At 44.2% G+C, this 27090-nt stretch overlaps 1 protein-coding gene across 3 annotated transcripts in view; it reads left to right on the plus strand.

Moving 5' to 3' along the window:
* BCAN (brevican) overlaps positions 1 to 27090 on the plus strand; it is a 71734-nt gene that overhangs the window by 36978 nt on the left and 7666 nt on the right. For 2 of the 3 annotated variants that reach the window (XM_061606303.1, XM_061606304.1), the window contains exons 8-10: positions 5833 to 6960; positions 21948 to 22055; positions 25928 to 26086. In XM_061606303.1, coding sequence (XP_061462287.1) covers positions 5833 to 6960; positions 21948 to 22055; positions 25928 to 26086 — 1395 coding nt within the window. The remainder of the gene's footprint in view (positions 1 to 5832; positions 6961 to 21947; positions 22056 to 25927; positions 26087 to 27090) is intronic. The other variant, XM_061606305.1, reaches the window with a different exon arrangement.

The following is a 27090-nucleotide window of genomic DNA, read 5'->3' on the forward strand; positions in this document are numbered from 1 at the left end:
AATACAAAGTGAAGAAAGAGAAGTTTAAAAGAAAACTTAAGAGGACAGAAGAATAGTGGTTTGTTTATTTTATTGGGTTTGTATTCCTCCCTTCCTCCCAATGGGAGCCCAGGGTGACAAAACACATCAAAAGAACAATTTAGCAACAACAAAAAGAACAAAGTTCTAAAAACAGAAACATTCTAAAACATAGTTACAGTTAAAAACATTCTTTTAACACTGGGTCGCCAGGAACAATCCAACCATCAATCTGGGGTCAGATTCAATGCCATAGGAGGCAGCAGTAAAGCATTAAATTTTCCATTCCACAGCTGTGGGCCACTGCTGAGAAGACTGTGGCCTCATCTGCATTTTGCAATTAAAGGAGAAACAGACCACTTTAAAACGTCATGTCATGGGATCCCCCAAAGAATCCTGGGAACTGTACTTGGTTAAAGGCGCTGAGAGCTGTTAGGAGACCCCTATGACCCTCACAGAGCTACAATTCCCTAAGAAGAGAAATTGAAGGTTAAACCACTCTGGGAATTGTAGCTCGGTGAGGGTCATAGGGGTCTCCTAACAGCTCTCAGCGCCCTTAACCAAGTACAGTTCCCAGGATTCTTTGGGGGAACCCGTGACATGACTTTTTAAAGTGGTATGATCCTGCTTGAAATATACAATGCAGGTGGAGCCTGAGATATTGATTCTCAGAACCAAGATGGTCTAGGATAAGAAAACAAATAAAATCAAAATGCTATAGAAAGATGTCAAATATTCTGCTCATAAATCCCTTGAATTCTTCAACCTATATAAATTCTACAAAAATAAGCAAAAAAAAAATTCTAATCTGTTTAATTTGCATTAATGATCCTCCTTAAGAACATAAGAACATAAGAAGAGCCTGCTGGATCAGGCCAGTGGCCCATCTAGTCCAGCATCCTGTTCTCACAGTGGCCAACCAGGTGCCTGGGGGAAGCCCGCAAGCAGGACCCTAGTGCAAGAACACTCTCCCCTCCTGAGGCTTCCGGCAACTGGTTTTCAGAAGCATGCTGCCTCTGACTAGGGTGGCACAGCACAGCCATCACGGCTAGTAGCCATTGATAGCCCTGTCCTCCATGAATTTGTCTAATCTTCTTTTAAAGCCATCCAAGCTGGTGGCCATTACTGCATCTTAAGAACATAAGAAGAGCCTGCTGGATCAGGCCAGTGGCCCATCTAGTCCAGCATCCTGTTCTCACAGTGGCCAACCAGGTGCCTGGGGGAAGCCCGCAAGCAGGACCCGAGTGCAAGAACACTCTCCCCTCCTGAGGCTTCCGGCAACTGGTTTTCAGAAGCATGCTGCCTCTGGACAGGAACAAAAACTATATATTATCGCAAGCAAGGTTGGGAAACCTTTGGCCCTCCAGCTGAACTAAAACTCCCATGAGCCTCAGCAAGTACGACAAATGGCCAGGGATGATGGGAGTTAGTTCAGCAACATCTGGAGGGTCGAAAGGTCTCCCCACCTGCTCTAACGAGAGAAGGGAGGGAAAGACATCTGCATCCTCCATAGCTCAGCCCTCAAACAGCCATAGCTCAGTGGAAGAGAATCTGCTTCCCATACAAACAGTCTCAGTTTCAGCCCCCAGCATCTTCAGGGCAGGGGCCTGGGGAGTCCTCTGTCTGAAACCCTGGAGAGTCACTGCTGGTCAGTGTAGACTAGGGCTCGACAACCTTTATTGGGCCTGAGGGCACATTTACAAATAGAAGAAACTGTCATGGGCACCACAAAATATCCATGTCACAGAAGAAAAACTGGCAGTGCTCAGAAAGAACCTTCAAACCAGGCAAAACTCCCCAAATCCCCACCAACTAATAAAACAGACAAAAAAGCAGGCCCCCCCCCCCAAAAAAAACACAGGCAATCCCTGCAACAACCAAACTCAAACTCATTAAAAAAAATTGAGGGGCAATTGGCCTTGGCTGGCGCTATGGTGCCCGCATGCGCCACTTTGAGGACCCCACAGGTCCTCAAACTGGACTGAGCTAGGCAGACCAAAGGCAGATTCTGATGTTAGAATCATAAACGTTCGAGAGGGCCTTGGAGCAAGGAATCTGGAGCTGGACAATCCCCAGCAGATGGCTGTCCAGCCCTTGCCTGAAGAAGACTCCCTAGCAAGGGAGAGCTTTCTCACCCCTCTTAGGTCAGGCGTTCCAAAACTGTGGTCTGTGGACCCCCTGTGGTCCATGAGCTTCATTCAGGTGGTCCACAGCACGACGGTATTAATACTCATTTTGAATTATAATTGTATTTTTATTGATTTTTTAATTTCTTATATTGCATGTTACTGTGTTACAGTTTGAATTCTATGGAATGTGGAGTGTAATACAATACAATACAAGATATCAAAGAAGGAATAAAGATGCAATTTAAAATCGTACAGCATCTAGCAGAACACATTACAATTGCTGCAACAGGCAGGAAAACCATTAAATGTTTCGCCAAGGCCATCCGCAATTTTCAAGTGGTCCATGGGGGAAAAATTTGGAACCCCTGCTCTAGGTCATTTGTTCCATTGTTGAACTCCTCTTACCATCAAGAAGTTTCTCCCAATCTTCAACCCACATCTACCCATTCAATCTAGACACATTCCCTGGGGCAGCGTAGGGCACATTTTCACCTCTTTTTGTGTCAGTGGGGCAGTGAATCCAGTCTCGGTGTTAGTCCAAACTTTCAAGGAGCAGCTGTCCAAGGTCCACTGCCGTGTGTGACAGTCCTTCAGACATCTAAAAGAGTGCTCTGATATCTCTCCCTCACTCCTCTCTTCTGCAGGCTGAGCCTACCCATCTCCTTCAGCCTCTCCTTGTAGGACTTGTTTTTCTGTATTGCTGATCATCTTTGTTCCCTTATCTGCACCCAGTTTCTAGGAATGTAGGAAGCTGCCTGGTACTAAATGAAACCCATAGTCCATCTAGATCAGTATTGATAACAGTGACTGGCAGCTACTCTGTACGGTTTCCTGTAGAGGTCTTTTCACAGTCATCAAGGATTGAGCCTGGGACTGTTTGCATGCAAATCGGATGCTTGAACACTGGGCTATGGCCTTCTGCACAAAATATATTTTTGTATGTTGTTGTTACGTGCCTTCAAGTCAGTTACGACTTATGGCAACCCTATGAATCAGCGACCTCCAAAAGCATCTGTCAAGAACCTCCCTGTTCAGATCTTATAAGTTCAGGTCTGTGGCTTCCTTCATGGAATCAATCCAGCTCTTGTTTGGTCTTCCTCTTTTTCTACTCCCTTCTGTTTTTCCCAGCATGGTCTTTTCTAGTGAATCACATCTTCTCATTATGTGTCCAAAGTATGATAACCTCAGTTTCATCATTTTAGCTTCTAGTGACAGTTCTGGTTTAATTTGTTCTAACACCCAATTATTTGTCTTTTTTTGCGGTCCATGGTATCCGCAAAGCTCTCCTCCAACACCAGATATTTTTCTCTCATCCGCTTTTTGCACTGTCCAACTTTCACATACATACATAGAGATCGGGAATACTATGGTCTGAATGATCCTGACTTTGGTGTTAGTGATACATCTTTGCACTTGAGGACATTTTCTAGTTCTCTCACAGTTGCCCTCCCCAGTCCTAGCCTTCTTCTGATTTCTTGACTATTGTCTCCATTTTGGTTAATGACTGTGCCGAGGTATTGATAATCCTTGACAAGTTCAATGTCTTCGTTGCCAACTTTAAAGTTACATAAATCTTCTGTTGTCATTACTTTAGTCTTCTGGACGTTCAGCTGTAGTCCTGCTTTTGCGCTTTCCTCTTTCACTTTCATCAGCATTCGTTTCAAATCATTACTGGTTTCTGCTAGTAGTATGGTATCATCTGCATATCTTAAATGATTGATATTTCTCCCTCCAGTTTTCACACCTCCTTCATCTTGGTCCAATCCTGCTTTCCATATGATATGTTCTGCGTCTAGATTAAACAAATAGGGTGATAAAATACACCCCTGCCTCACACCCTTTCTGATTGGGAACCAGTCGGTTTCTCCATGTTCTTGTGTGGATAATTTATATATCTCTAATATTTAAACAAATTTCTAAGTGGGTTTCAACATAGGTTTAAAAATCTTTTAAAAATACCAGTCTATAGCCTTTGTATAGTCCAGTGCCCAGGACTGGACACAGTGACACAGATGAGGACTGACCAGTGCAGAGTAAAGTGGAACTATTGCTTTCTGTGACTTGGAAATTATAGTTCTGTTAATGCAGTCTAAAATTGAATTAGCTTTTTTTCCCCCTTGCAGTGCATCACAAGACTAAGGATGGAAAGATCTGTCAATTTCAGTTCTCCCAGTTTCTTACTTTTCCAGTCTTAAATTCTGTGCTCTACATTTCTGCAGTAATTTGCGAGTTTTTTTTAAACCTCTTGAAAATTCTTCAGCATTTTACTGTAAATTTCTCCTAATAAACACATATTTGTCTGCAGTTTTGACTGATGTACACATTTTTCAAACAATCTTTCCTAATGTACTGCATTTTTGTATGTTATTTTCACAAATATATTCATTCTTATACACATTTCCCCTAATATATGCATTAATTGGTTGGAGACCTGCATCACAAATTTTTGAAAAGTGCAAATTTTGAAGGATGGCTGTGTTTCGGTTTCTTTCTTTTTTCTGAAAGTGTGAATTTGTTAAATTTGGCTTCAAATGAGAACTGAATTGTATTTCTTCCCCCATCCCTACACAAGACTCAAGAATAAGAGGTCTAATTCCCCAACCCCACCCTATGGTAAAATTGGATCTATGAAGCTATCTGATACTCCCACAGACTCCTGGTCCAGCATTAACTGCTCTGATGGGCAACAGATCTTCAAGGTCACAGGCAAACAAAGTTCACTCCACATACCCCCTTTTAACGGGCTATGTCATGGATTCATCTTGGGGCCTTCTGCATGCAAAGCATGTGCTCTGCCATGGAGTGAGTAAAATCATGGGATCATCTGGCCTCATACTGTCTACCCTAACTGACAGCTGCTCTCTAGAGCAGACTTCCCCAACCTAGTGCCCTCCAGGTATTGCTGCACTCCAATTCCCATCAATTCCAGCCACCGTGGCCGATGGCCAAAGGTTCATGGGAGTTGTAGTCCAACAACATCTGGAGGGCACCAGGTTGGGGAAGGCTCCTCTAGAGTATCAAATGCCGTATCTCTTTCAAGCCTTGCTATCAATGCTCCTTTTCAAAGGAGATTCTAGGGACCAAATTTTCTGATTCGTTCCATAAGCAATGAGTATTCTATAGGCTGCACCATCACCTGACACCCAGTATTTGACATGAATTGCTACTTACTACCTGAGAGTGTTTGGCAGCTAATGTGCTACAGTATTTGCCTTTGAGAGTTTCTAACAAACCAACATCATTTATGTTGTGCTCATCCATTCAATTCAGAATTCAAATTTTGCAATTTGCAATGGTGTATATTCTACCCTCCTATTCCTGCTTCAGCTCTCTATTTTTTTTTAAAGAGGATGTAGTCTCCCACATCTGCAAATGGAGAGACCACATTATGCATGAAATGGGACAGAACTGTGGAATCTCCCCTTTGATTAGGCCAGGTATGGGTATCTTGTGGTCCTTCAGATGTTGGACTACAACGCCCATAATCCTTGGCCTGTTGGACATGCAGGTTGCTGGGGCTGCTGGGAGTTGGAGCCCAATAACAACTGGAGAGCCATAGGTTGCCCACTCCTAGAAAAGATCTGCTAGTTCCCTCTTTGCATGTTGTGTTGCCTTTCTGATTGCAATGCCTAGGGATGATTCTCACCTTTGGTAGTATCTTATTTGCTTCCTTTGAATTTTGCAGGGGAATACACGGATGAAGCATTGAGTGCCGAGGGAGACCCTGTGTTGGATCTAGGTCAGCTGGGAGAAGAGGAGTCTGATGAGGAGCCGAATCTGCCTGGGCCTTCAGAGGCGGCTCTGGAGGAGTCCGAGTCCACAGTAGGAGATGAGGTAGCAAGCACCACTCAGGCATGGTCCCAAACATCTCCAGATCTCAGCAGGTCAGAAGATGAGTTCCATGGCTTCCATGGCCCTACAGGACCTGCCCTGGCACCTGCTGAAGAGCATGGAGGAGAAGTTGTGACAGAAGCTGGCTCTTCAGATAACCTAGATGCTGGTGAAGAAAGCCGAGGGGCAGGTGGCTCTGAAGAGCTGCACGAAGACCTGTTGTCATCTTCTGCCTCGGAGATTGCAGCTGAAAGAAAGGTGGTTCATCTGGAGCAGTTGGCTAGAAATATCAGCTACAGCGATCCTGAAGAAGCTGGCATTCTTCCTCATCCATCAAAGGGCTCAGGATTGCCTGATAACTCCTCTGCAGCTGTGCAGCCCCGTATGTACATAACCCCACAAAGTGGGCTTGTTCCTGGACTCACAAGCAGCCATGTCCCCAGTGATCCTAGTGACTCAGCAGATGCAGAGTTTTCAGGGGCTGTGCCTCTGGGAACGGTCACATCCGTGGACAGGACAGCAGCGTCGGTGACAGCACTGCCAGAGTACTTGAGCACAATTGCCACCAGCCTGTCTAAAAAGAGCGAGGAACATTTGAGGTCTGTGTGGATTTCACCCACTGCTGCCACGGGATTTGCCACTTCCACTCCCAAAGAGGCCATGGTTGACTCGGGACACACAGTTAGCATCCAGATGGAGGCCACCGTGACCCATGGCATAAGTGCCACACCAGACCCGTCAGCAGAAGAATTGGATGAAGAAAGGGAAGCACCCGTGGCTACCCCAGTGCCACCTGGAGGCAACAAGTGGCACAACAGGCAGAAGGAAGCTGCCCGCTCACCCGCTGAGGGCATCTCTGGAGACATGTCAAGCTCGCCATTCATGAGCCCTCTGTTCACGGAGCCCTCCTTGACCACAGCCCAGCCTCTGCCTGTCCTGCCCACCGAAAGCACCAGCCTTGGAGCAGGTGGGAACATTTCAGGTAACCCTTTTGCCTGTACTGCCTTGGCACTCTTGGCCGCCGTTTTGGCTGACCTTTCCCACTAAAACGCTGTGCCCGACCTAACGGTGTTTCTTCCAAAGCTGCACTTTCCTGTCTGTACATGTCATCTCCCCTCCCCTTCTCCTCCTCCCTCATCAACTGGATTGGGGAAGGTAAAAAGGACCCAGAAAAGCACATGTTTTGTCAAACAAACAAAGTCTTAGAGAGTGCATGCTCTTTAAATCTCTCCTACTTCTATGAAGTGTTTTAACGACTGTTTCCATGAAAAACAAGCCAGGAATGAAAATGGCCCTGTTCATAAACGAGGCTAATAAAAAACAAGAAAGAGAAGACTTTAAAATCTTTCTAGAAGAAAACTATCTGGCTTTATTGTATGTACCCTGTTGTCTGTGTCTTGAGTGTGTTTCTTTCCACTTTACCTGCTGTGCAGATTTGTGTTCCTCCACACTAATGAACTAATATCCCTAATCTAGCTGACTGGGGGCTCATCTACACAAGTATACCGTGTGCTTACTGCTGCTCACATCCCCTTTTAATTTACATGATTCACATGACATTACCAGCAAACAGAAGCTATCACACAGTTTCCCCCCTGTAAGTCTGTACTAACCCAATCCTCTGATAACATGAAAAGGAAAGGAAGAAACATCTTCCCTCCGTATCTCTAGTGCTTGCAGATGCTTTGCACCAATGCGTTTAGGTGGGTGTGTCAATCGTTCCCCTCTCCACACCCACTCCCTCCTCCTCCCTTCGTGCACTTTATTTCCAGTAGACTGAAAAGCAACTTCCGGTTGCTCTCCTCCATTCTGCTAGCATTTTTATGTTACTGCAAATGGTGCCTTTATTTTCTTTCCCCCCCACAAAAGCATAATGCTGCTCAAACAAGGATTTGTATTTCAGCTGTATCCTACCAGGGAAAATACAGATATTTTCACTTCTGGTTTTTTTTAAAAGGAACCGACTGCAGCATGCTTGGTTGCCAAGCAACCAGAGGGAGTAGAAATGTTAAATTAGAGGGTGTGGTTATTAGGAAACTGCATGATTGATCCCTCCCCTCCATGTGAATAGAAAATGCTGTGTTTGCAGCTGGCATTGAGCCCTTAGTGTGGATGGTGCAAATAGAAAACGGAGGTAAAAACCAGTGTCTTTACTATGAAGTTATGCTCCCATGTGGATAAGCCTTGGCTTTCCAGGGTTTCAGGCAGGAGTCTTTCTCTACCTTGAAACACCAGGGATTGAACCTGGAGCCTTTTGACATGCAAAGCAGTTGCTTCACTACTGGGTGATGGGCTGTTCTACAGCTTAAGGGGCTTGCTCACCTGATAGGGGTCCAACCGCACAACTCCAGCTAAGCTGGGCCTCAACACACCCTCACCTCCCACTCCCTTCCCCAAGCTAAGCTGCCCTTTCAAAGGTGTTGGGGTGAAGGGAGGACCAGAAGCTGCAAGGGATGATGGGCAAATGGCAGAGTTTTTTTTCCTGAAGGCCCGGATGCTCCTGCTCTCAAAAGCTCTCAGTGTTGCTGAGACAACAGATGTTCATCTAACAGATGTTCATCTTATGAATGGAAGGGTCTGAAAATCTCAGTGTTGAGTTTACCTGCACAGATTTTTTTCTAATTCCTCTCTCACTCCTTAAACGTGATGGGAAGCAAGTTCTCCTCCCCAGATTCTGCTAAAAAATATGAAGAACTCTCGCATATTATATGCCTTATTATACACATAATGCATAGAAATTATAAAAAATATATATGCCTTAATATGCTTATAAAATTATGCTGCAGAAATATAGGGTAGAGACACACTCACTGTTCTGCCAGTTCCTGTGTGTCTCCGCCTCTCTTTTCTGAAAAAGGGCACACAACGCTAGTCAAGGCCTGCCGCCTTTTTACTGTAAAAACTGGTGGGATCAGCTTGAGTGGTGTTGCTGTTTTAATTTGCTTCAAAAAGATTTTGCAGCCGGTTTGGCAGATCACCCTCCAGGTGTGGCCAATGGAAACGCTTCTCTGTAGGTGGACTGCTCTGTTCACAGCCATAGTACGACCTGGGGCTTGACTTGTATACAGATTATAAGTTGTAGTCACAACTAAGCCATACTCAAAGTAGACCTGTTAAAATTAACAGACTTAAGTTAGTCATAGCTGTGATTTCAATGGGTCTACTCTGAGTATGACTTAGTTGGATACAACTGTATATGTATAATTTTGCATATAATTAGTTGGGGTTTTTTTTAAAAAAAATTAGGCATGAGCAGCTCAGACATAAGGAGGCACTCGATACAAGAAACGATCTGATGCAAGGAAAATGGGAAGGGCAACGTGGGGGTGGGGGGTGAGGAAAAGATGAGGTGGCAGAGAGGGGGGACTTACTCTGAGTAAACATGAATGAGGTCAGGCTGCAGGGGCTGTAAGGAGAAAAGGTAGGGCGGGGGAGGGTGTCTGCAAACTTAAACGTGTGTGAGGATGGGGAGGGGGAGGAGGAGGAGGCTGTGGTCTTCCTCCACATTTGGAGGTAGTATGCTTCTGAATCCCAGTTGCTGGAAACCACAGGAGGGGAGAGTTGCTCTTGCGCTCAGCTCCTGCTTGCTGGTTTCCCATTATGGGCATCTGGGTGGCTACTGTGAGAACAGGATGCAGGACCCGATGGGCCACTGGCCTGATCTAGCAGCCAGACTCTTCTTATATTTATTTGTGTGAAAGGGAGAATGAATGGAAGAGACAATGAATGGTTAATGGATGAATATCATATGTCTGTGTGAGAGAGACAATGGATGAATTGGTGATGAAGAAGAGAGAGAGAAATGGACTGTGCTTGTCCCTGCCCGCTTTTGGCTTGGCCAGGCACCACCCACCACTGTTATAGCTTGCCCCCTGCTCCCTTTCTCCAAAGGGAGTGCAGCCCTTGACTTTAAAAAGGTTGCCCTTCACTGCTATGGGGCCTCCCCTGTCACCAGCTAGCTCTCCCTGCCACCCATCTCCCCTCTCCCATGTCTCAGTTGTAAGCTTGCTTGGAAGGTGGGGCTGGCAGGGAAGGCTGGTGGGGAGCTCACCCAGGTATGCCACCATTCTGAGCTTTCTCGGAGGAATCTCAGTAACAATTTCAAGATGGCTTGAAGTATCTGAGCTGTTACATATGAGGTACTCCAAGGGCAGATTGCTAATCTGTATGGAGATCTCACTGAGAGGGAAGTCAGGAGGAATGCTACTGAGACCTGACTTTGCCAGATTCTGCTTCAGATTTGGAGCTTCCAGTTTACATGTTACCTGGAGAGGACATCAAAATATCAGAACCCATGGTCCTTCCAAAAGTATATTTCTGGGATTGTAGAAGACATGCATGTTTGGATCAAGCAGTCATCGTGCCATAACTGGCTGGGTCTGATGGTTTGCAGTCCAAAACAGCTGAAGATCACCAGGTGCGGAAAGGCCGAGGTGAGATTTGAGCCTCTTCAGTCCCACCAAACAAACAAACAATTAAGGGTCCAATATATCCAAGAGCGTGTACATTATTCAGTTCTGTGGGAACAGAGGAAAAATACAGCATATGTACTGGACACAGAATTCTGCTTTTTGATAATCTCAGCTTTCTTTTATTTTTCAAAAGAAAACACTAGTCCTTGTGGTTGAAAGGCCATGCTTACCAATACTTGGAAATTCTCTGAAGCTGGAGAGGTGGGTGAATACAGTTTCTCCATGGTCTGGGGTTTGGGGCTTCAGTGACCTACCTGCCCCCCCTGCACAACTCAGTTCCTGTCCTCATAACCAGCAGAAACTAAGTTGTGCAAAGGTGTGGAATTACTCTGATAAAGCCTTTATTTCAATAAAGTGCTGCTTTCAAAGCTGAAGTTCTTTAAGGTGCACAGAAGTCTCTTTCTCTCTGACCTAAAGCTTTACCGGAACTGACTGACTGTAACCTGATTTAGAAGCAGAGCATGAATACTTAGCAGCAGGGCACATGGTGCACTCGTCATTAGACTATACTAGCCTTTGCCAACCTGGTGCCTGTTAGAATAAACAAACTTGCATGTTCCCTTGTAAAAAGGGAGATGTTCCCTTTAAGGTTTATATTTTTAAAATACCAAACAGTGCCTTCCAGATGTTTTGGACTATAACTGGACTACGATTCCCATCAGCCCCAGCCAGCTGGAAGGCACCAGGTTGGCAAAGGCTGGACTATACCATGACACATCACATTAAGCAAGTGGACATTTCATTGGTGAAGACATTTCACCCCAGTTCTCACACCAAAGATCACTGCCTGAGCCTGACTGACCACCATCGCTGAGGGCTCTAGTCTGCCTGGTGAATTGGTTCTCTTGATTCTGTGGATACCTCTACGGATTTATCAAAGGTGATAGATCTTTAGCTAAAGATATACCAGGAGACACAAGCCCTATCTAGGCATCCAAAGCCTCATGCAATGAGAATCTGGTGAAGGGAAGAGTGAGGTCATGCCAGCTAACATCACCTCCCTATCAGCCTCAGCCACCTGGACCTGCCACCTTCCATACGTAAAAGTGTGAATCTGGGAGTCCTCATAGTTCAGCGGCTTGGAGGTTCAATCCCCGGCATCTCCAGTTGGGGCTGGGGGAGACTCCCTGCCTGAAGCCCTGGAGAGCCACTGCCAGTCAGTGTTGACAATACTGAGCTAGATGGACCAATGGTCCAACTCAGTATAAGGCCGCTTCCTATGAGACTGATCTATACGCACAGGTTCCCATGTGATTTAGAGCCCTGCACAATTGGGGTTCAATGATTATGATGATTGTGATTATTATCTGCCGCTTCATATTTAAAGGATGAACGATAAGATGGCCGCCGAGTAGGTTGCAGTTTTCTGGACCTGTGTTATGCATAGCGCTCAAAATACTTAAAACAACTGATTATAACTGATTACAAACCATTAATTTAATTCAATTTGACTTAGAGCCTTTCATGCCTATTACGAAAAGTGGTAACAGTGAGTTATTGAGTAGCTTCCAAGCTCCAAGGTCGGTGGATTCTGTCGGCTGCTGGTTTCATCTTCCTAACTGTTTTTCACCTTCTGCATCAAGGAAATGAGACGTGTGCCTCGAGACAGATAAGTTACCTTGTATGAAACTATGGTTTTCACAAGGAAAATGTATAGAGATAACGATATGCAGCCAGAGGAGTCCTCTAGAGAACAGTTGAAAGGGGCTAAACAACTTAAAATTACTCATTTTCTCCTCTCCTCTAAAGCTGAGAAGAGTTCGTCACGTTCCTGCAGCTCAGACGCTGTCTCTGAATTAAAGGAGCCAGACTGTATCATTAATTCTAGCCTACTTGCTTCTCCCTCTGGAGTCGAGCTAGATTGGTCACTGGATCTCAGAGACACATATAAGATTTCTGAGCAGCCTCCAGGCAAAATACAAACTTGGCGGTAGAATTGGCCTGGGCAGAACTTCAATCAAACTCTCAACCCTGTATCAAAGGAGGTTCCTTTGGGATTCCCCCATTCTCCTTGGCGACGGACATACATGAATCCCTGAGCTTCTTAAGCTGTCAAGGCCTTCACCCACCCCACCCCTTTCTTACCCAGAGACTACCCCTATGGAAGGTGATGGTGTGAGACAGTCTCTATCTCAGCCTGACTATTTACGTTTGAGTACTCAGTTGGCGATTGCCTCAAGCGAAATAACTTGTATCAAAACCTTTATTTCAGAGACAAATGGCTTATTAAGAACCCTGACTCAGGAATTTGCCAAGATATCTCTAATGATGAAGCCTAATAACTCTGTTGCTACAAACCCAGTATCTTCTTCAGTTCTGGTCAATAACCAGAAATGTAAACAGAAAATTAAAGCTGCATCAAAAGGCAAAAAACCTAAAAACATCAAGAGGTACAAACATCCTAAAGGCAAGAAAAAGGACTTTCGGAAACTGTTTAAATTGTTAGAAACACTGCCTCCTAATGGTCGGACAAAGGATTGTCCCTCTTGCATAGTTTCCTCTCAAGTTACTACGACTGCACCACATAGTGAATTGCTTCATCTTCCTCAGACCTCTGCACATGGGCCATCTACGAGAGGACCGTCCTCGGAAAGGCAAGTGGTTAAAGATTATTCTACCAAGCCCTCTCCGCCAATTGGGGATGTGAAATATTGGCTTTTAAAACAATTCAATAGCCCTACTCAATCTTCCCGACTATAGTATTAAACATTATAATGTTAACAAGAAAGTGTACATCTATAAAGTCCTACAAGTCTTGAACTTGACATTCATTAATTTAGAGGACATTATACAAGTTGAATTTCTTCCGAATATACCTACAAAATTGTCGGTTTTACTTACCTTTCGATTCCAAGTGACGGCTAATCTACTACTGGCTTGTAGGCCTAAGTTACTCAAGTAAGGGATTTCTGTCCAAAGACATTTTTTCAACCAGGCGCAACCCTATCCCTTGGGTATGTCCCGACATCAAACAACTTCTATTTTAACAGCCGCTCAACCAAATGACAAGTCCTTTGGATGGAAGCCCTATGAGGGCGCCTATTGTTCCTTGGCCCACACAGGATTCTCTACAAATTCAAAACCAGAACCCTGGAGTTATCACCTCGATGGACGTTTCTGAATTTTTTCCTTCTAAGTCTCAGAATGAATCAGGCTCTTTCGATCTAGACTCATCCAGCAGTAGCAAATTCATTGTTGTGGACGAAATAAGTGCTGTTTCCACCTTATCGTCTACACCGCTGCCCATGAGCCTGCCTAAGCCTTCGGCCGATGAGCCGAATACAGATGATTTAGAGTCTGCATCCCTCGTTTTCTCCTGTGAAGGCGAGGAGGAGCTAGTAGCCAACTTTCACACATTTTCTGATCACGCCCAGCGGGACATTATAAACAAACTGCAAAATCTGCTTAAAAACCTACAAGGAAGGAGGGCACCATTTAGATATCTGGAGGACTTTGAATTAGGCTCACCATCCAAAGATTACACCACTAACCAACTGCCTCCTCCCCTTCTCCCACCCTTGAATGGACCGAATGTTTATAACTCTACTTTGAGTTGTGAGGCGGAAATCCATCAAGAGGGGTTTATTTCCCCTTGACACACGGCTCCCAAAGTGAGTCAAGTTCCGCCTCCTCTCACCGTCATTTCATGGAATGTAGCTGGCTGGCTGTCCAAGCTGGCCGACCGGGATTTTGTCGAGTTTTGCAGGTGCTTTCGGATTGTATGTATTCAAGAATCCTGGGTTCCCTACCCTTTCCTTCCCTTCCTGGCTATGTCGTGTTTTCTATCCCTGCTATTATCTCCTCTAAGGGGGGTAGGCCTCAGGGTGGTTTGGCCACTCTGATTTCGGTAGACTGGAATCCAACAGCTTCAGAGATTAATATGTCCACGTCTAAAAACATCCTTATTACGAAAATTTCGTGGCCTGAGTCACCCGAAATAATTGTGATTAATGTATATGTTCCCCCGTGTTCCAAGGCCCATTCAGATGAGGCCCATAGTACCATCTGGTCGGATCTTGAGCAGGTGTTGCTGCTAATATATCAGCAGTACCAGGATCGCCTCCTATTGCTTACTGGCAATTTTAATGCAAGGGTGGGCTCAAATAATTTGACCATTGGTGGTAAATTGGGACTGTCTTCGGACAATTTATCAGTCCTTCCTTACAGGAATTCCTCTGACAAAGTTATAAATTCTGCTGGGCTTTCTTTCTTTACACTAACATACAAATTTCAGTTTTTAATTTGCAATGGTTCTGATTTATTTCCCGAATCAACTGCACAAACCTTCCTCGGTCCTCGGGGAAGGAGTGTAATTGATTATATGGTCCTCTCCAATTCTCTTATTCCCCTAATAAAATCTGTTGAGGTCATTTCAAGACCGGAGAGTGACCATATGCCCATATATGCTCTTTTTTCTATTTCATTTTGCCTTCCACCTAGTACTTATTTTCGGCGTGGTCCCCTTGTATCACTGGGAGAAAGAAGGATCCGCTGGAGTGGGAAATTGAATGAGTCCCTTACTCACTTCTTAAATTCCCCTCGGATACTGGACTTGAGAGATTGTTTCTTAACTACCAATGTTTCTCTTCAATTATATGATTCCCTTGTTCTAATGCTAAGGCCCCTGTTGGTTACCACCAAACCTGTCACACAGAAGAAGCCCGGGTGGTTTGATAATCATTGTAGATTAGCAAAACGTAGCTTAAGTACGGCCATCAGAGCTTTTAGGTGGGATGAGTCACCAGTGAAATTTAAGGCTTATTTGTTTTATAGACAGTCCTATAAAAAGCTTCTTAATAACAAAAAAGCCAGCTATGTGCAACAGCACTGGAGGGAACTTGGTGTCGCCGCTTTAGAGAATAATGCCTCTAAATTCTCGGACCTGGTCTCAAAGGGCCTGAGGCTGGAGTGTTATGATATTGACAACCAGATAACATCGGAACAATGGAAAGTCTTTTTTTCCAGGTTATATAATGACCCCTCATCTTATCCTCAATTAACGTCAATACCTTTTGTTAGCGCCCTAAACGGTTACCCAGAGTGGGACCCAGTCTCATACGATGAGGTTGTTTCTTTAATTTCTACATTGAAAACTAATAAGGCTCCAGGTGAGGATATGATTCCGGCAGAGCTTTTTAAGTCTAACCCCGAATGGTGGGCTCCTATATTTGCTAAATTATTTACTTTTATTAATGCCCATGGAGCTATCCCCAATGGCTGGCGAACTAGCACGGTGGTGCCAACTTACAAAAATGGTGCCAAATCAGATCCCAGCAACTACAGACCGATCAGTTTATTGGATGTTGCTTCTAAACTCTATTCTAGGTATATTTTAATGCAACTCAACAGATGGGCCTCTGAGAATGACATCATTGCCCCAGAACAAGCAGGATTCTCCAAAGGTAAATCCACAGTGGATCAATGCTATGTTCTTTTTCACCTCATCCAAAAATACGCGTTCCATAAAAGAAAAGAATTGTTTGTGGCATTTGTAGACTTTTCCGCCGCCTTTGATCGGGTTGATAGGGGGCGCCTTTGGCAGAAACTCGGTAAAACTAACATAGATAAAAGACTATTTATGCTATTACAAATTTTGCACCGTGAAACTTCCTTAAGAGTGAGATTGGGAGCAAATGGCCTTCTCTCTGAGATAATTCACACCACCCAGGGAGTTAGACAGGGATGTTTATTAGCACCTTTTCTTTTCAATTTTTATGTGAATAGCATTGTTAAGGAATTATCGGGCCCAGTGTTCTTTCCTCCATCTATTTTATCTATCAAACTATCTGTCTTATTATATGTGGATGATCTGGCCCTCATCTCAATGACCCAAATTGGAATGAGGAGGTTGTTGCACAGTTTAGGCCTCTTCTGCTCAAAAGAGTGTCTCCATATTAATTATACAAAAACAAAAGTAGTTGTGTTTGGAAACAAAAGTTCCAAACACATATGGAGACTAAATGATAAAATAATCCAACAACAACGGAGTTATTGCTATCTGGGCATGAATTTTTCCTCAAATCTATCCTGGAATCTCCACTGTAATGCAGCTAGGCTGAAGGCTACCCGCTCTGTCCACCAACTATGCCGCTTCTTCCATAGTAAAGGTGGCAGACTGGTCCCTCCTGCTCTGGAAATTTTTAATAAGAAAATTATTCCCCAACCTCTTTATGGGGCAGAGATCTGGGGTTACAGCTCTACCCCCCAGCTAGAGAAAGTCCAGAACGACTTTCTTAAGTCTATTTTGGCTACCCCTCCTGGTACCCCTGCCCCCTTTTTAAGGCTGGAGACGGGATCCCACCCATAGGAGGCATACGCTCATATAGCCTTGGTGTCCTGTTGGTTGCGCCTAGCTGGGATGGACGACTCCTGCTTACCCAAAAAGTGTCTTTTGGAACAGCTGCAGTCATCCCATCACTCCTCTTGGATTGATCGAGCCAAATCTAAACTGGCTGTTTATGGTATCTCTATTGTCTCCTTACCTTCCCGTTACTCTCCAAAGGCCAGAAGACTGCTCAAAGAAAGGATCCTTCTATATGTCCAAAGGTGGACACTCTACTCGGCCTTTCTATCACCCTTGTCCCTTTGGTATTCCTGGTTTAAGACAACATTCCATATGGAATCTTATCTTTCTTTCCTCCCCTCCCCTCGGTTGAGAATATCATTTACGGCGCTTGTCCTTCAAACGATGCCCACAGCCATTCTAGAGGGCTGTTATAATAAGATCCCCTTCAATTCTCAGGTGTGTATTTGCCATATGGGAGAAGTAGAGGATATTGCTCATTATCTCTTAAGATGTCCGTTATATAAGGATCCTAGAGATAAATTTCTTGCCCCCATTATTCCTAACCTGCTGGACAGACCGGTTTTAGAACAAATTGCTTCCCTATTAGTCGGCACGGATAAATATGTGACTACTCGGGTAGCTAATTTTGCATTGGCGGCTAGGAAGATCAGAGCTAAAGTTACAAATAATGTGGAGGCGACCTGAGTTAATTATTTTTTAAAAGGATGTAAAGAGTCATCCTCTTTATGGACACATTTTACAGATGTATATCTTTTATGTACATAATTCCCCAAGATTGGGTGGCAGATATGTTTTACTTAACAAGGTATTTTTGTATATATTTTATGTAAATCATGTATCATGTCTTTCGTATTGTGTAGCTTAACTCTTTTTATTTTATCTTTTTTAACCTTTTTGCAGTGGCTATATAGCTTTAAGCAAATAAAGAAACTGTTACTGTTTACTGTTCATATTTAAAGGAGATATCTGAGCATTGCTATTATTTTACATTCTGAAAATACCATAGAAAATAAAATTTAAAAATCCACATTTTAGAGCAGCTCAGAATAGATAGGATATGCTCTTAAAGCTTTAATATACCAACGTCTGGGGACCTTGGTAACACAATGCAGCAGAGACAACCAGCCCCACCCACCCTGTACATAAGCATGTAGTAGTCACAAGTAGCAGACCTTCACTTCCACGTTGTATCGGGCGCTTACGTCACAGAGAGGGCCAGGCAGTGGGGAATGCAATGGTGGGGGAAAGGGTAACCATGCTCTCCCCCTCCTCCTGTGACTCTAATATCATGGGGCTCTGAACGCAATCAGTTGCCCCCTGTTCAAATATACCTTGGCTGCTAAACAGTGTGCAGCGTGTGCTATACATGGAAGGAAGTTAGGAATAGGCTGCATCATCCCACCCACTTAGAGATTTAATGTAATGTACTGCCTTCAAGTTGATTCCGACTTATGGCGACCCTATGATTTAACTAATAAAAAAAAATCCTTGTGCATGTGAAATGCCTGTACCCTTCTTTTGTCCTACCCTAAGATGCTAAGATAATGGTGACTGGCTCAAGTTCACCTTAGCATTCTTTGTGACAGCAGAAATTTGGAAGCCACCCCAGGCGGCTGATTGTGGTGTTGTGAAAGGGTAGCAAATTGCTCATCATTGAATCGTTTTGTTGTATTTTTACTGGTAGGACCTGGGGACGGGCATTGGAGATTCTGTGCCTCAGGTGCCAAAATAACTTGACATGCCTTGGGTACTATGCACCTTGACTCTGTGTGTGCGTGTGTGCGCGCACATGCATTTGCTGCTTTTCTTCTGGGAGCAAAATGCAACATGCAAACAAGAAGCATCTTAATGTGAAAAACACATTCTAAAAACAGAAAGAAAGAAGCAGGTATCCAGTCTTAAAATTCACCCATAGCTTAGCTCAGCCTTCCCAACTGGTTGCCCTCCAGACATTTTGCACTACAGCTGCAGTTCCAAAACATCTGGAGGGCACCTAGTTGGGAAGTTTGTCTTAACTGAATGTGTCTCCTGGACCCTTGGCCTTTATCAGAACATTGTACATACCAACAAACAGTTCCCTGTGCATGGCATGGATTGTCATCGAGGGGCCAAGACCCCCATCTTTTGCATTGTGAGGGATCTATCCATCTATCTATCATCCATCCTTACGTTAAGATCCTAGCAACATATCTGATGGTCATCATTGTGGTGTCTCTACACCTCAGCCCTGTGAATTCTCCCATCGTGTAATGGATTTCTCCATCCATGATGGCAGCTACCAGCAGTGTGAGGTTTGGATGTGGAACTGATGAAAGAGTTGGTGGGCAATGCCCCTGGGGGGGGTGCATTCCCTGGGTGAAAGGCAATGATCCTCCTGTCATGTAATCAGATGGGAGCCCTCAGGCAGAGGGTCAGATGCCAAATAGTTGAAGGCAGAGGGTTATGGGCAGCAAAGGCACGGGGACAGAAGGATCAGCAACATATTCTAGGCCCAGGAGTAACTGTTTCAACAATGACTATAGGAAGACACTGGCTGCTGGAGCAAGCCAAGGTGGGCCCATCCAGTCTAGCATTCCAGATCCCTCCAGGAACCCACAACAGAATAGGAGAACCATCGCTGCCCTTGTTGTTTGCCCTCAGCAACTGGTATTCTTAGGTAGACTGCCTTTGGACATGCAGGTTCCATCTGGCCATCATGACAGAAGGACCCCCCCTAGAATCCCCCCTTTCCCTTTTAAACCCATCAAAGTCTCTGACCGTCAACACATCTTATGTCATTAATATAATGATTTGGTTGTTAGTCTTCATCATCCGCTCACGTTTGTTTTTATACCTATTACAATATATGTCATGTAAACCCATCCACATTCATCTTAGCCTTCCAATCCCCTAGTGCAGGTGTGGGGGAAGCTGCTGCCCCCGGCTCCAGCCAGCAATGGCCAACTGTCAGAGATTATGGGAATTCTAGTCCAAGTATATCTGGAGGGTGCCGGGTTCCCCAGCCCTGATCTAGTGCAATACATTAATTCTGCGTCATGTAAAGATTTTGCTTTTCTTTTCTTGCCTGGGCCTGCCTGTTTCACTGGGTCACCCTGAGCTCTGGCAGTATGGAAGAACATCAGAAGAGCCTGCCTGCTGCTGCATCAGTCCAGGGTCCCATCTAGTCCAGCATCCTGTTCTCACAGTGCCCAACCCGATGCCTATCATGGGAGCTGGAATCCCAGCCCCATTCACCTCCCCACCCCACCCCCAATTCCTACTCCTCAGTGCCGGGCATGATGGGAGCTGCAGTCCACTCCCTGCCTTAGATGCCCCTTGAGTTGGAAAAGCACCAGTTAGGTATCAAGCCTCCTTCATGGTGAGAAATCCAGGGGAAGGGTTATGGGTTTTGTATAAATGATGAAACTGAGGTTATCATACTTTGGACACATAATAGTGGTATTCAGAAACGTACTGCACAGCCATCATGGCTAGTAGCCATTGACCACAGTCGCTTAGTGACATGGTGGCAGAGCATGGGGTCTGCATGTGGCAGAGCATGGGGTTGGCATCAGGCTCAGAATCTGGCATCTCCTTCAATCAAAACATTCTTGGGTAGCCGGTGATGCAATGGGTGCTGCTGTTTGCTTGAGGCCCTGAAGAGCCCTTGCCATCAGAGCAGACGTGGGCTATATGGATGAGGGATGGAAGGGAAATTTGTTTGGTCTGCATTTTAAAGCAAACGACCGAACTCACAGGTACCAGGATGCAGTTATCAACTGGATTATGCACTTCTCTGAATCTGGCAATACAGTTTCTGAAAGGTGCACACAAAAATGTGTATATTATGGGGAAATGCGTACAAAAGGGGAATATTTTCATGGGGAAATGGTTACAAAATGTATACATATATACATATTATCCCTCCCTTGTTTTTTAAAAAAGAAATTCACAAAACACCAGGACAGAAAGGAGCGTGATTGAGGACATATGAAACTGACCTAGTGCAGAAATAGATGGATCCATCAATCCCTACAGTGGACAAATAGTTCTGGGCTGGTATAAAGCAGCTTCCTCATCTCCTAATATCGCCACACTCTGCGTCAGTTTATGAAGCTCCTGCCCAACCTGTGCTATCTTCCCCACCCCCTACACTAAACTAAACTAAACTAAAACTTTTTTAAAAAGCAACCCTTCACGGAATAGGATTTTGTATCCCTGGATTATTTTGGTTGCCCTTTTCTGTGCTAACGGAAAAATGAATTCTTAAAGGAGGAAGAAATCTGATAATCAAAGCTCCACCTTCAAGCTGATGAGGGAAAGGGATTAAATGATGGGTTGCCAATGCAGGGCCCTCAGGCACAGATGCACCCACAGAGGCCTTTCCTGGTGCTTGCAGGGTCCCATCCGCCCTGCCCTCTCCCAGGCTTTATTTATTTTACTAACTTATTAAGCTCCTTCCAAATGAATGTCAAGGTGATTTAAGTAAAAACAACTAAAAGCAGATTTAGAAACAGTATCAAAAATAAACATAGGTTTAAAAATAATACAGAATAAACAACTAAAGCATAGACCTTTTTACCCAGCTGGAAAAGCCAGAAGTGTCTTTAGTAGTTTCCAAATCCTTGCCATATCTGATCAGGACTTGAAGGAGGAGCGTCTGCAAAAGACAGCAATCTACTGGGTAAATTAGGGATAAAGTGGTCTCTCAAGTACTGGAGAAATAAGAGTTAATGCTGCCCTCCCTTGCTATGACCCCCTAATAGTTCGTCTCCTGGTGCAATTTAGTTTGAAAAAAAAGCTTCTATTGGCTACAGTAGGGGGCTTATTAAAAGCCAAATTGTTGCTGGAGTGTGATTTTTCTAAAGAATGTAATTGGGGAAGGGGAAAGGTTAATTTTTCCTCTCCAGCAGGACTCCCCATTAGGCCTGAAAAAATCCCAAAATACCTTTTCCAGACCTAGTTGCTTGTCTGGAACTGGGTGGGGTAAGAATGAGTGTGTGTTCTCATGGTTGCAATGTGGTGTCCACAGCAGTTTCTCTGGCTTGTAAATGCACACACAAGCCCCCAAAAGGTTGACAACTCCTCCCTTAAATAGACCTTGCTGTGCTTGGTACCAGTGTCCCTCCTGAAGAATCTGGGCTTTTTCCTGGACGTTGCTGCCTTCATCGATCAGAGCATCCTCTTCACCCTGGGCCATCTGTTTTTCAGGTGACTGCATCCCAAACCCCTGTAGGAATGGAGGCACCTGCACTGAAGAGGGGAATCACACGGGGTGCCTCTGCCTACCAGGCTATGGAGGAGAGGCTTGTGAGATTGGTGAGTTGAACAGCTGATGATGCCCCAGGGGCCCCTCCAGGCCTCCTTTTTATCCTGCATTCATGATGATTTTTGCTCACGATGCTATGCAGGGAGGTCATACATGGTCCCACTTTCAATACTGTTTGTGCCTGCAAATGTTTGGGGGCAGTCAGGCTGCTTCATTTCCAATCCTTGCATAACCTGTAACTTCCTGCTGTTGGGTTCCTGTAACTTTCCATAGCACAAATGTTCTGGTTTATTTTTGTCCAATTTTGTTGCACTATAGCTCCTCCAGACAGCAATATGTGCTAGCACAGAACTAATAAAGCAGAATATATCCACTACTACTACTACTAATAATAATAATTGTTGTTATTATTCCAATTTATATCCTACCCTAATTCCACAAGAAGGAGTCCAGAGCAGAAAACATCATCATCATCAATTCATTCATTTTAAAAAGTTAAAAACATTATCTCAACCAGTGATCTTAGGATTGATCGGGTTTTTAAAGCGCCAAATGCCTGGGTAAACAGGAATGTGTTTAAATTCCTCCTGAAAGTCAATAATGAGGGAGACAGGCACCCCTCACCAGGGAGGGCATTCCACAAATGGGGAGCCGCCACTGAAAAGGCCCTGTCATGTCAACCTGCCCGTTTTCAGTGACGGTATCACCAACGAAGCCTCACCTGCTGATCATAGAGTCCGAGATGGCTGATACTGGGAAGGGTGCTCTTTCAGGTACTTGAGTCCCAAGCCATTTAGGGCTTTATATGCTAGTATCAACACCTTGAATTTGGCTGGTAACTCAGTGCAGTGCTTTCAGGACCGGTGACACAAGGTCCCATTGTGCTGCTCCACTTACCAACCAAACAGCCAGATGCTGTACTATTAATTGTGTTAAGAATATGTTGCAGAATGCAGCCACCATAAAACAGAAGTCTGGAGGAGCCACAGAGTATTGACGGGCACTGTGTGTCCCTGGTGAAGTACACTTGGAGTGACTTCCACTAAATGGTTAGGGAAATCTTTTGGCCTGGTATATGTGCTCAGGATATACTGTTTAATTGACTAATCTGTTAGAGAGTTATCAATTACATTGCATTTTAGGCTGATACCACCAATTAATCAGGCAGCAGTATTTTTTTTAAGTGAAATTATTTTTGATGCAGGTACTTTTAATTATTGCAGGTGGCCAAGGGCCATTATAAAAATGGCAAGTCTTCATGTGTGAGAAAGAGAAAGGCTGTGACAGATGTGTGAATCGGCAAAAGAATAGAAAACATGCTCTCTCTTTTTTCTATAGAACTATTGGTTTCCTTAGTGCAAATGTATACAGATTTAATCAGTTAATTAATTGATTAAAATGAAAACTCGCATGATTAATCTAGGAAGGGTGCAATCCTAGACATATTTACTTTGAAGTAAGCCCCATTGAAGTCAATTTAGTTTGTTTCTGAGTAGACTTGCCTAGGGTTGCAGTGTTAGATTTCTTTAATCTTCCAGATGGGCTGTTTATTGACTTCATTTGTTCACAGAAAATTTGTGTAAAGGTAAGTCCTACTTGTCAAAGAATTGTCCCCCTGGGGTCTCTTGCCCTCAGCACCCCAAGTGGGGTTCTTTGCTTCTAAGAACAGTCCCAGCTCCTTTGGGTCTCTGCTTCCCAGGTACAACCCTCCCTCCTGCAGGAGTAGTTACTCAGTAGTACTGCCACCCCCCCTCTTCCTGATTCCTTTCTCTGAGAGAAGGGATCTCGGAGACCTACATGAATTCTAAAGGGATGAACCCTCATTAATCAACGGCAATCAGTAGCGTTCAGCAATCAAGGACTAGATTTAGAATCCTTAGTTCCAAGCCAGCACACACCATTTATAAAAGGATAGTTTATTTAAAAGCAAATAAGATGGTATATACAAAAGAGAGAGCAGTAGTTTAAGCAGTCCTTAAAGCTAATCACCCTCAGACGGTTACACGAGGTACATTGGCATAACAAAGGGGAGAGGTTCAGTACAGAGCATGAAAAATAACAAAGGACTTTCTAAACTAAGATCCTATACTCACAGTAGAATAGATCCTGTTCTCCCAGTAGAATAGCCTGGTTCCCAAACGGCTTTTCTCTGTCAAACATCAGGCGAGTCGAGGTAGATAGAAATAGGGAACAAAGAATGAAGGAGCATCCTTCATTTTTATGGAGTTTATCGGTCAACAAGGAGGGGGGAGACAAATAACCATATTCCGCCCCTGCCGGGATCCACTCCTTTGAAGTCTTTGAAGTCTTTGAAGATAAGGGAGCTAGACAGCCCCACCCAGGGGTCCTGATCTACAACCCCTCCCCTTCCTGACTTTTAATCTCAGGAAGCCGATAAGGGATAACAGCTAAGGTTCAGTTGCATCTTCTTTCAAGGTTGCAAATTGTCTGTCTGACACTGAGCCTCGGATCTCCTCCAGTGGGAGTCCTAGGGTACCACAGGCTCCCAGAATTCCCTCTGGTTGACCCATTTCAGCTTTACCAAAGTTAGCTATTCTTGACACTACTCAGAGTAGACTCAGAAATAAAATTTTATTATTAGATGATGATGATGATGATGATGATGATGATTATAACCTAAGTTACCCATGTGCATCAAGTTCAACGGGTCTACTCTGAGTAGGACTAGGGTTGAATACAACCCATTATTTTATATTGGATAATAAAATAACACAAGACCTGTAGATGGCAAGTACCATCTTTGAAGTGGCATCTTCCCCTTCCTTCTCTGACACATGCCCCTACTAAGACAGAGCCTGTCGTGATGCCTATCTCTCGCAACTTGAACATAACCTGGTTAATGCCTTCTCTCACAACAACAGACGTCGCTAGAAACCATTACGTATGAAAGGGAAGAGTATTAGCTACTGAAAAGAGTCTTCTCAGATTTGCTCCAATCAGCAGGAAAGGACAAGAAAGCAAATTAGAAGACTCTTCTCAGTGGCTAACACACTCCCCCTTCATGCTAATTGGCTCAGAGGATGCTGGAGACATTGGGACTCTGCTCCCAAAAAAGTAAAGGGTCTAAGATCCTCAAGTTCCCAGGCAATTACACCCCTGGCACTGAGGCCTGCCTGGCACCAACATTAACAACCCCTCTGTACAAGGTCGAGATGTATCTCTTGTCTCAGGATTTTGAGGGATGATGGTAATAATTCTTACTGCTTTTTCTGTCAGTTTTTTGGGGGGGGCATTGTTAAACTTGATGTTTGCTTTTTAATTGCATATGTAAGTCACCAAGAGACTTTTTGTATTAGGGACAAACTGAATAAATTAATATTACTATTAATAATCATAATAATGAAAGTATGGTTTGCGTTTAGCTAAGTCCTACTCAGAGTAGACCCACCGAGGGCACTTCAGATGGCCTGTTTCTTGAGCATTCAAGGTTAGATGACGTCATGTCAAAACGAGTGTTCTCCCCCGCTTTCCAGTGCCATTTCTCCATCACTTTCTGTATTGCAAAAAGTCAGGTCTTTGGGGGGAAACGGGTTTGTTGCCTAAGGGCTCCAAATCGTCTTTCGCTGAACAACCTGAATTAGCAACTATGCAATTGAACCCCACCCAAAACTAGCAACAGTCCGGAAGTATCCTGACATCAGTGAACTTAAGCTAGTCTTGACCATTGATTTCAGCGGGTCTACTTGGACTTAGTTGGCAACAACCCTATTTTTTCCCCTTCCAGGCTATTTTATTTATATTAAAATGGTTGCAGATTTAATGGAACATTTCCTACTTAATTTAGCCAAGCTGTCTTTAATCAGGCAACCCTACCCACACAAATCTTTTTATTGCAAAGCAAGGTAGTAGGTCTCGCTTGTCTAACCACTGTTTTTTATTTCTCTTCTCTCTTCCTGTCAAGACTTGGAAAAGTGCAGGCCCGGCTGGGACAGCTTTCAAGGGTTTTGCTACAAGCACTTCTCCAGCCGGAGGAGCTGGGAAGATGCTGAGACCCAGTGCAGGAATCTTGGAGGGCACCTTGCAAATATAATGACACCTGAAGAACAGAACTTCATTAACAGTATGCCTGTTGAGGGTCCTTGTCATGGGAATGCTGCAATAATCTGATACTGATTTGTTTAAAGCATTTTTTTTACTTAACTCTTCTGCCAAAAGTAAAAAAAAGACTCTCAGAGTGCCTTAGAAAGATCAACAATATAAGACAGCCTCTGCCTCGGGCAATCTAAAAGACACAAGAGGAATATGGTATTGGAAAGGAGAAGGGGGAAAAGCAAAGTAAGGCACCAGTTCTTAGTTACAGCGTTCCTGCAATGACCAGCGGAAATTGAAAGAGTTCAAGGAGAGGAGGGCCCAAAAATTCAAACCTCTCGTTCTGCTCTAGCCTGATGGAAGCGTCTTCTGCTCAATGTATATATTGTAGTGCAGACAATTTTCTTGAATCCACTGGTTCTCTCTCAGTTACTGTCAGGGGGAACAATTAGCTGTGGCTGGATGCACAAACTCTTCCATAAGCCAGCTGGGTGTTTAAGAGTTGGGGAGCCCATCTGTAGAGTGTATCTTCAGCAACCTGGTGTCCTCCAGATACAGTGTTTTGGACCAACTCCCATCAGCTCCTTCCAGCAAAGCCATTTTGGACTCCAACTCCCATCAGCCCCAGCCAGCACTGTCTGGGGCTGATGGGAGTTGGAGTCCAAAACATCTGGAGGACACCAGGTTGCTGAAGGTTGATATACAGCAAATTCTTGCTAACGGGGTTCCTTACCGCTTTCTAGCATCCCTGCATATATACCCTTTCCTCTTCTGGAGCAGGAAAAGATGGCTCTGGAATGTTATATTGGAGTTGATGTATTGGGTTGCTTTTGTTATTGATTGTTAGGCACATCTAGTGATGGAGGAGAAGAGTCAGTGAGATTCACATTTATTTTAATGCACATTTATTTGTTTATATTTATTTATTTGGTATATTTGTATGCCGCTTTTCATCACTAGATGACCTCAAAGCGGCTTCCAGAGAGCAAGAACAATACAATAAAATAAAAACAATTCAGAACGTAATTATAATAA

The sequence above is a fragment of the Rhineura floridana genome, chromosome 22, assembly GCF_030035675.1.
Source record: "Rhineura floridana isolate rRhiFlo1 chromosome 22, rRhiFlo1.hap2, whole genome shotgun sequence".
NCBI lineage: Eukaryota > Metazoa > Chordata > Lepidosauria > Squamata > Rhineuridae > Rhineura > Rhineura floridana.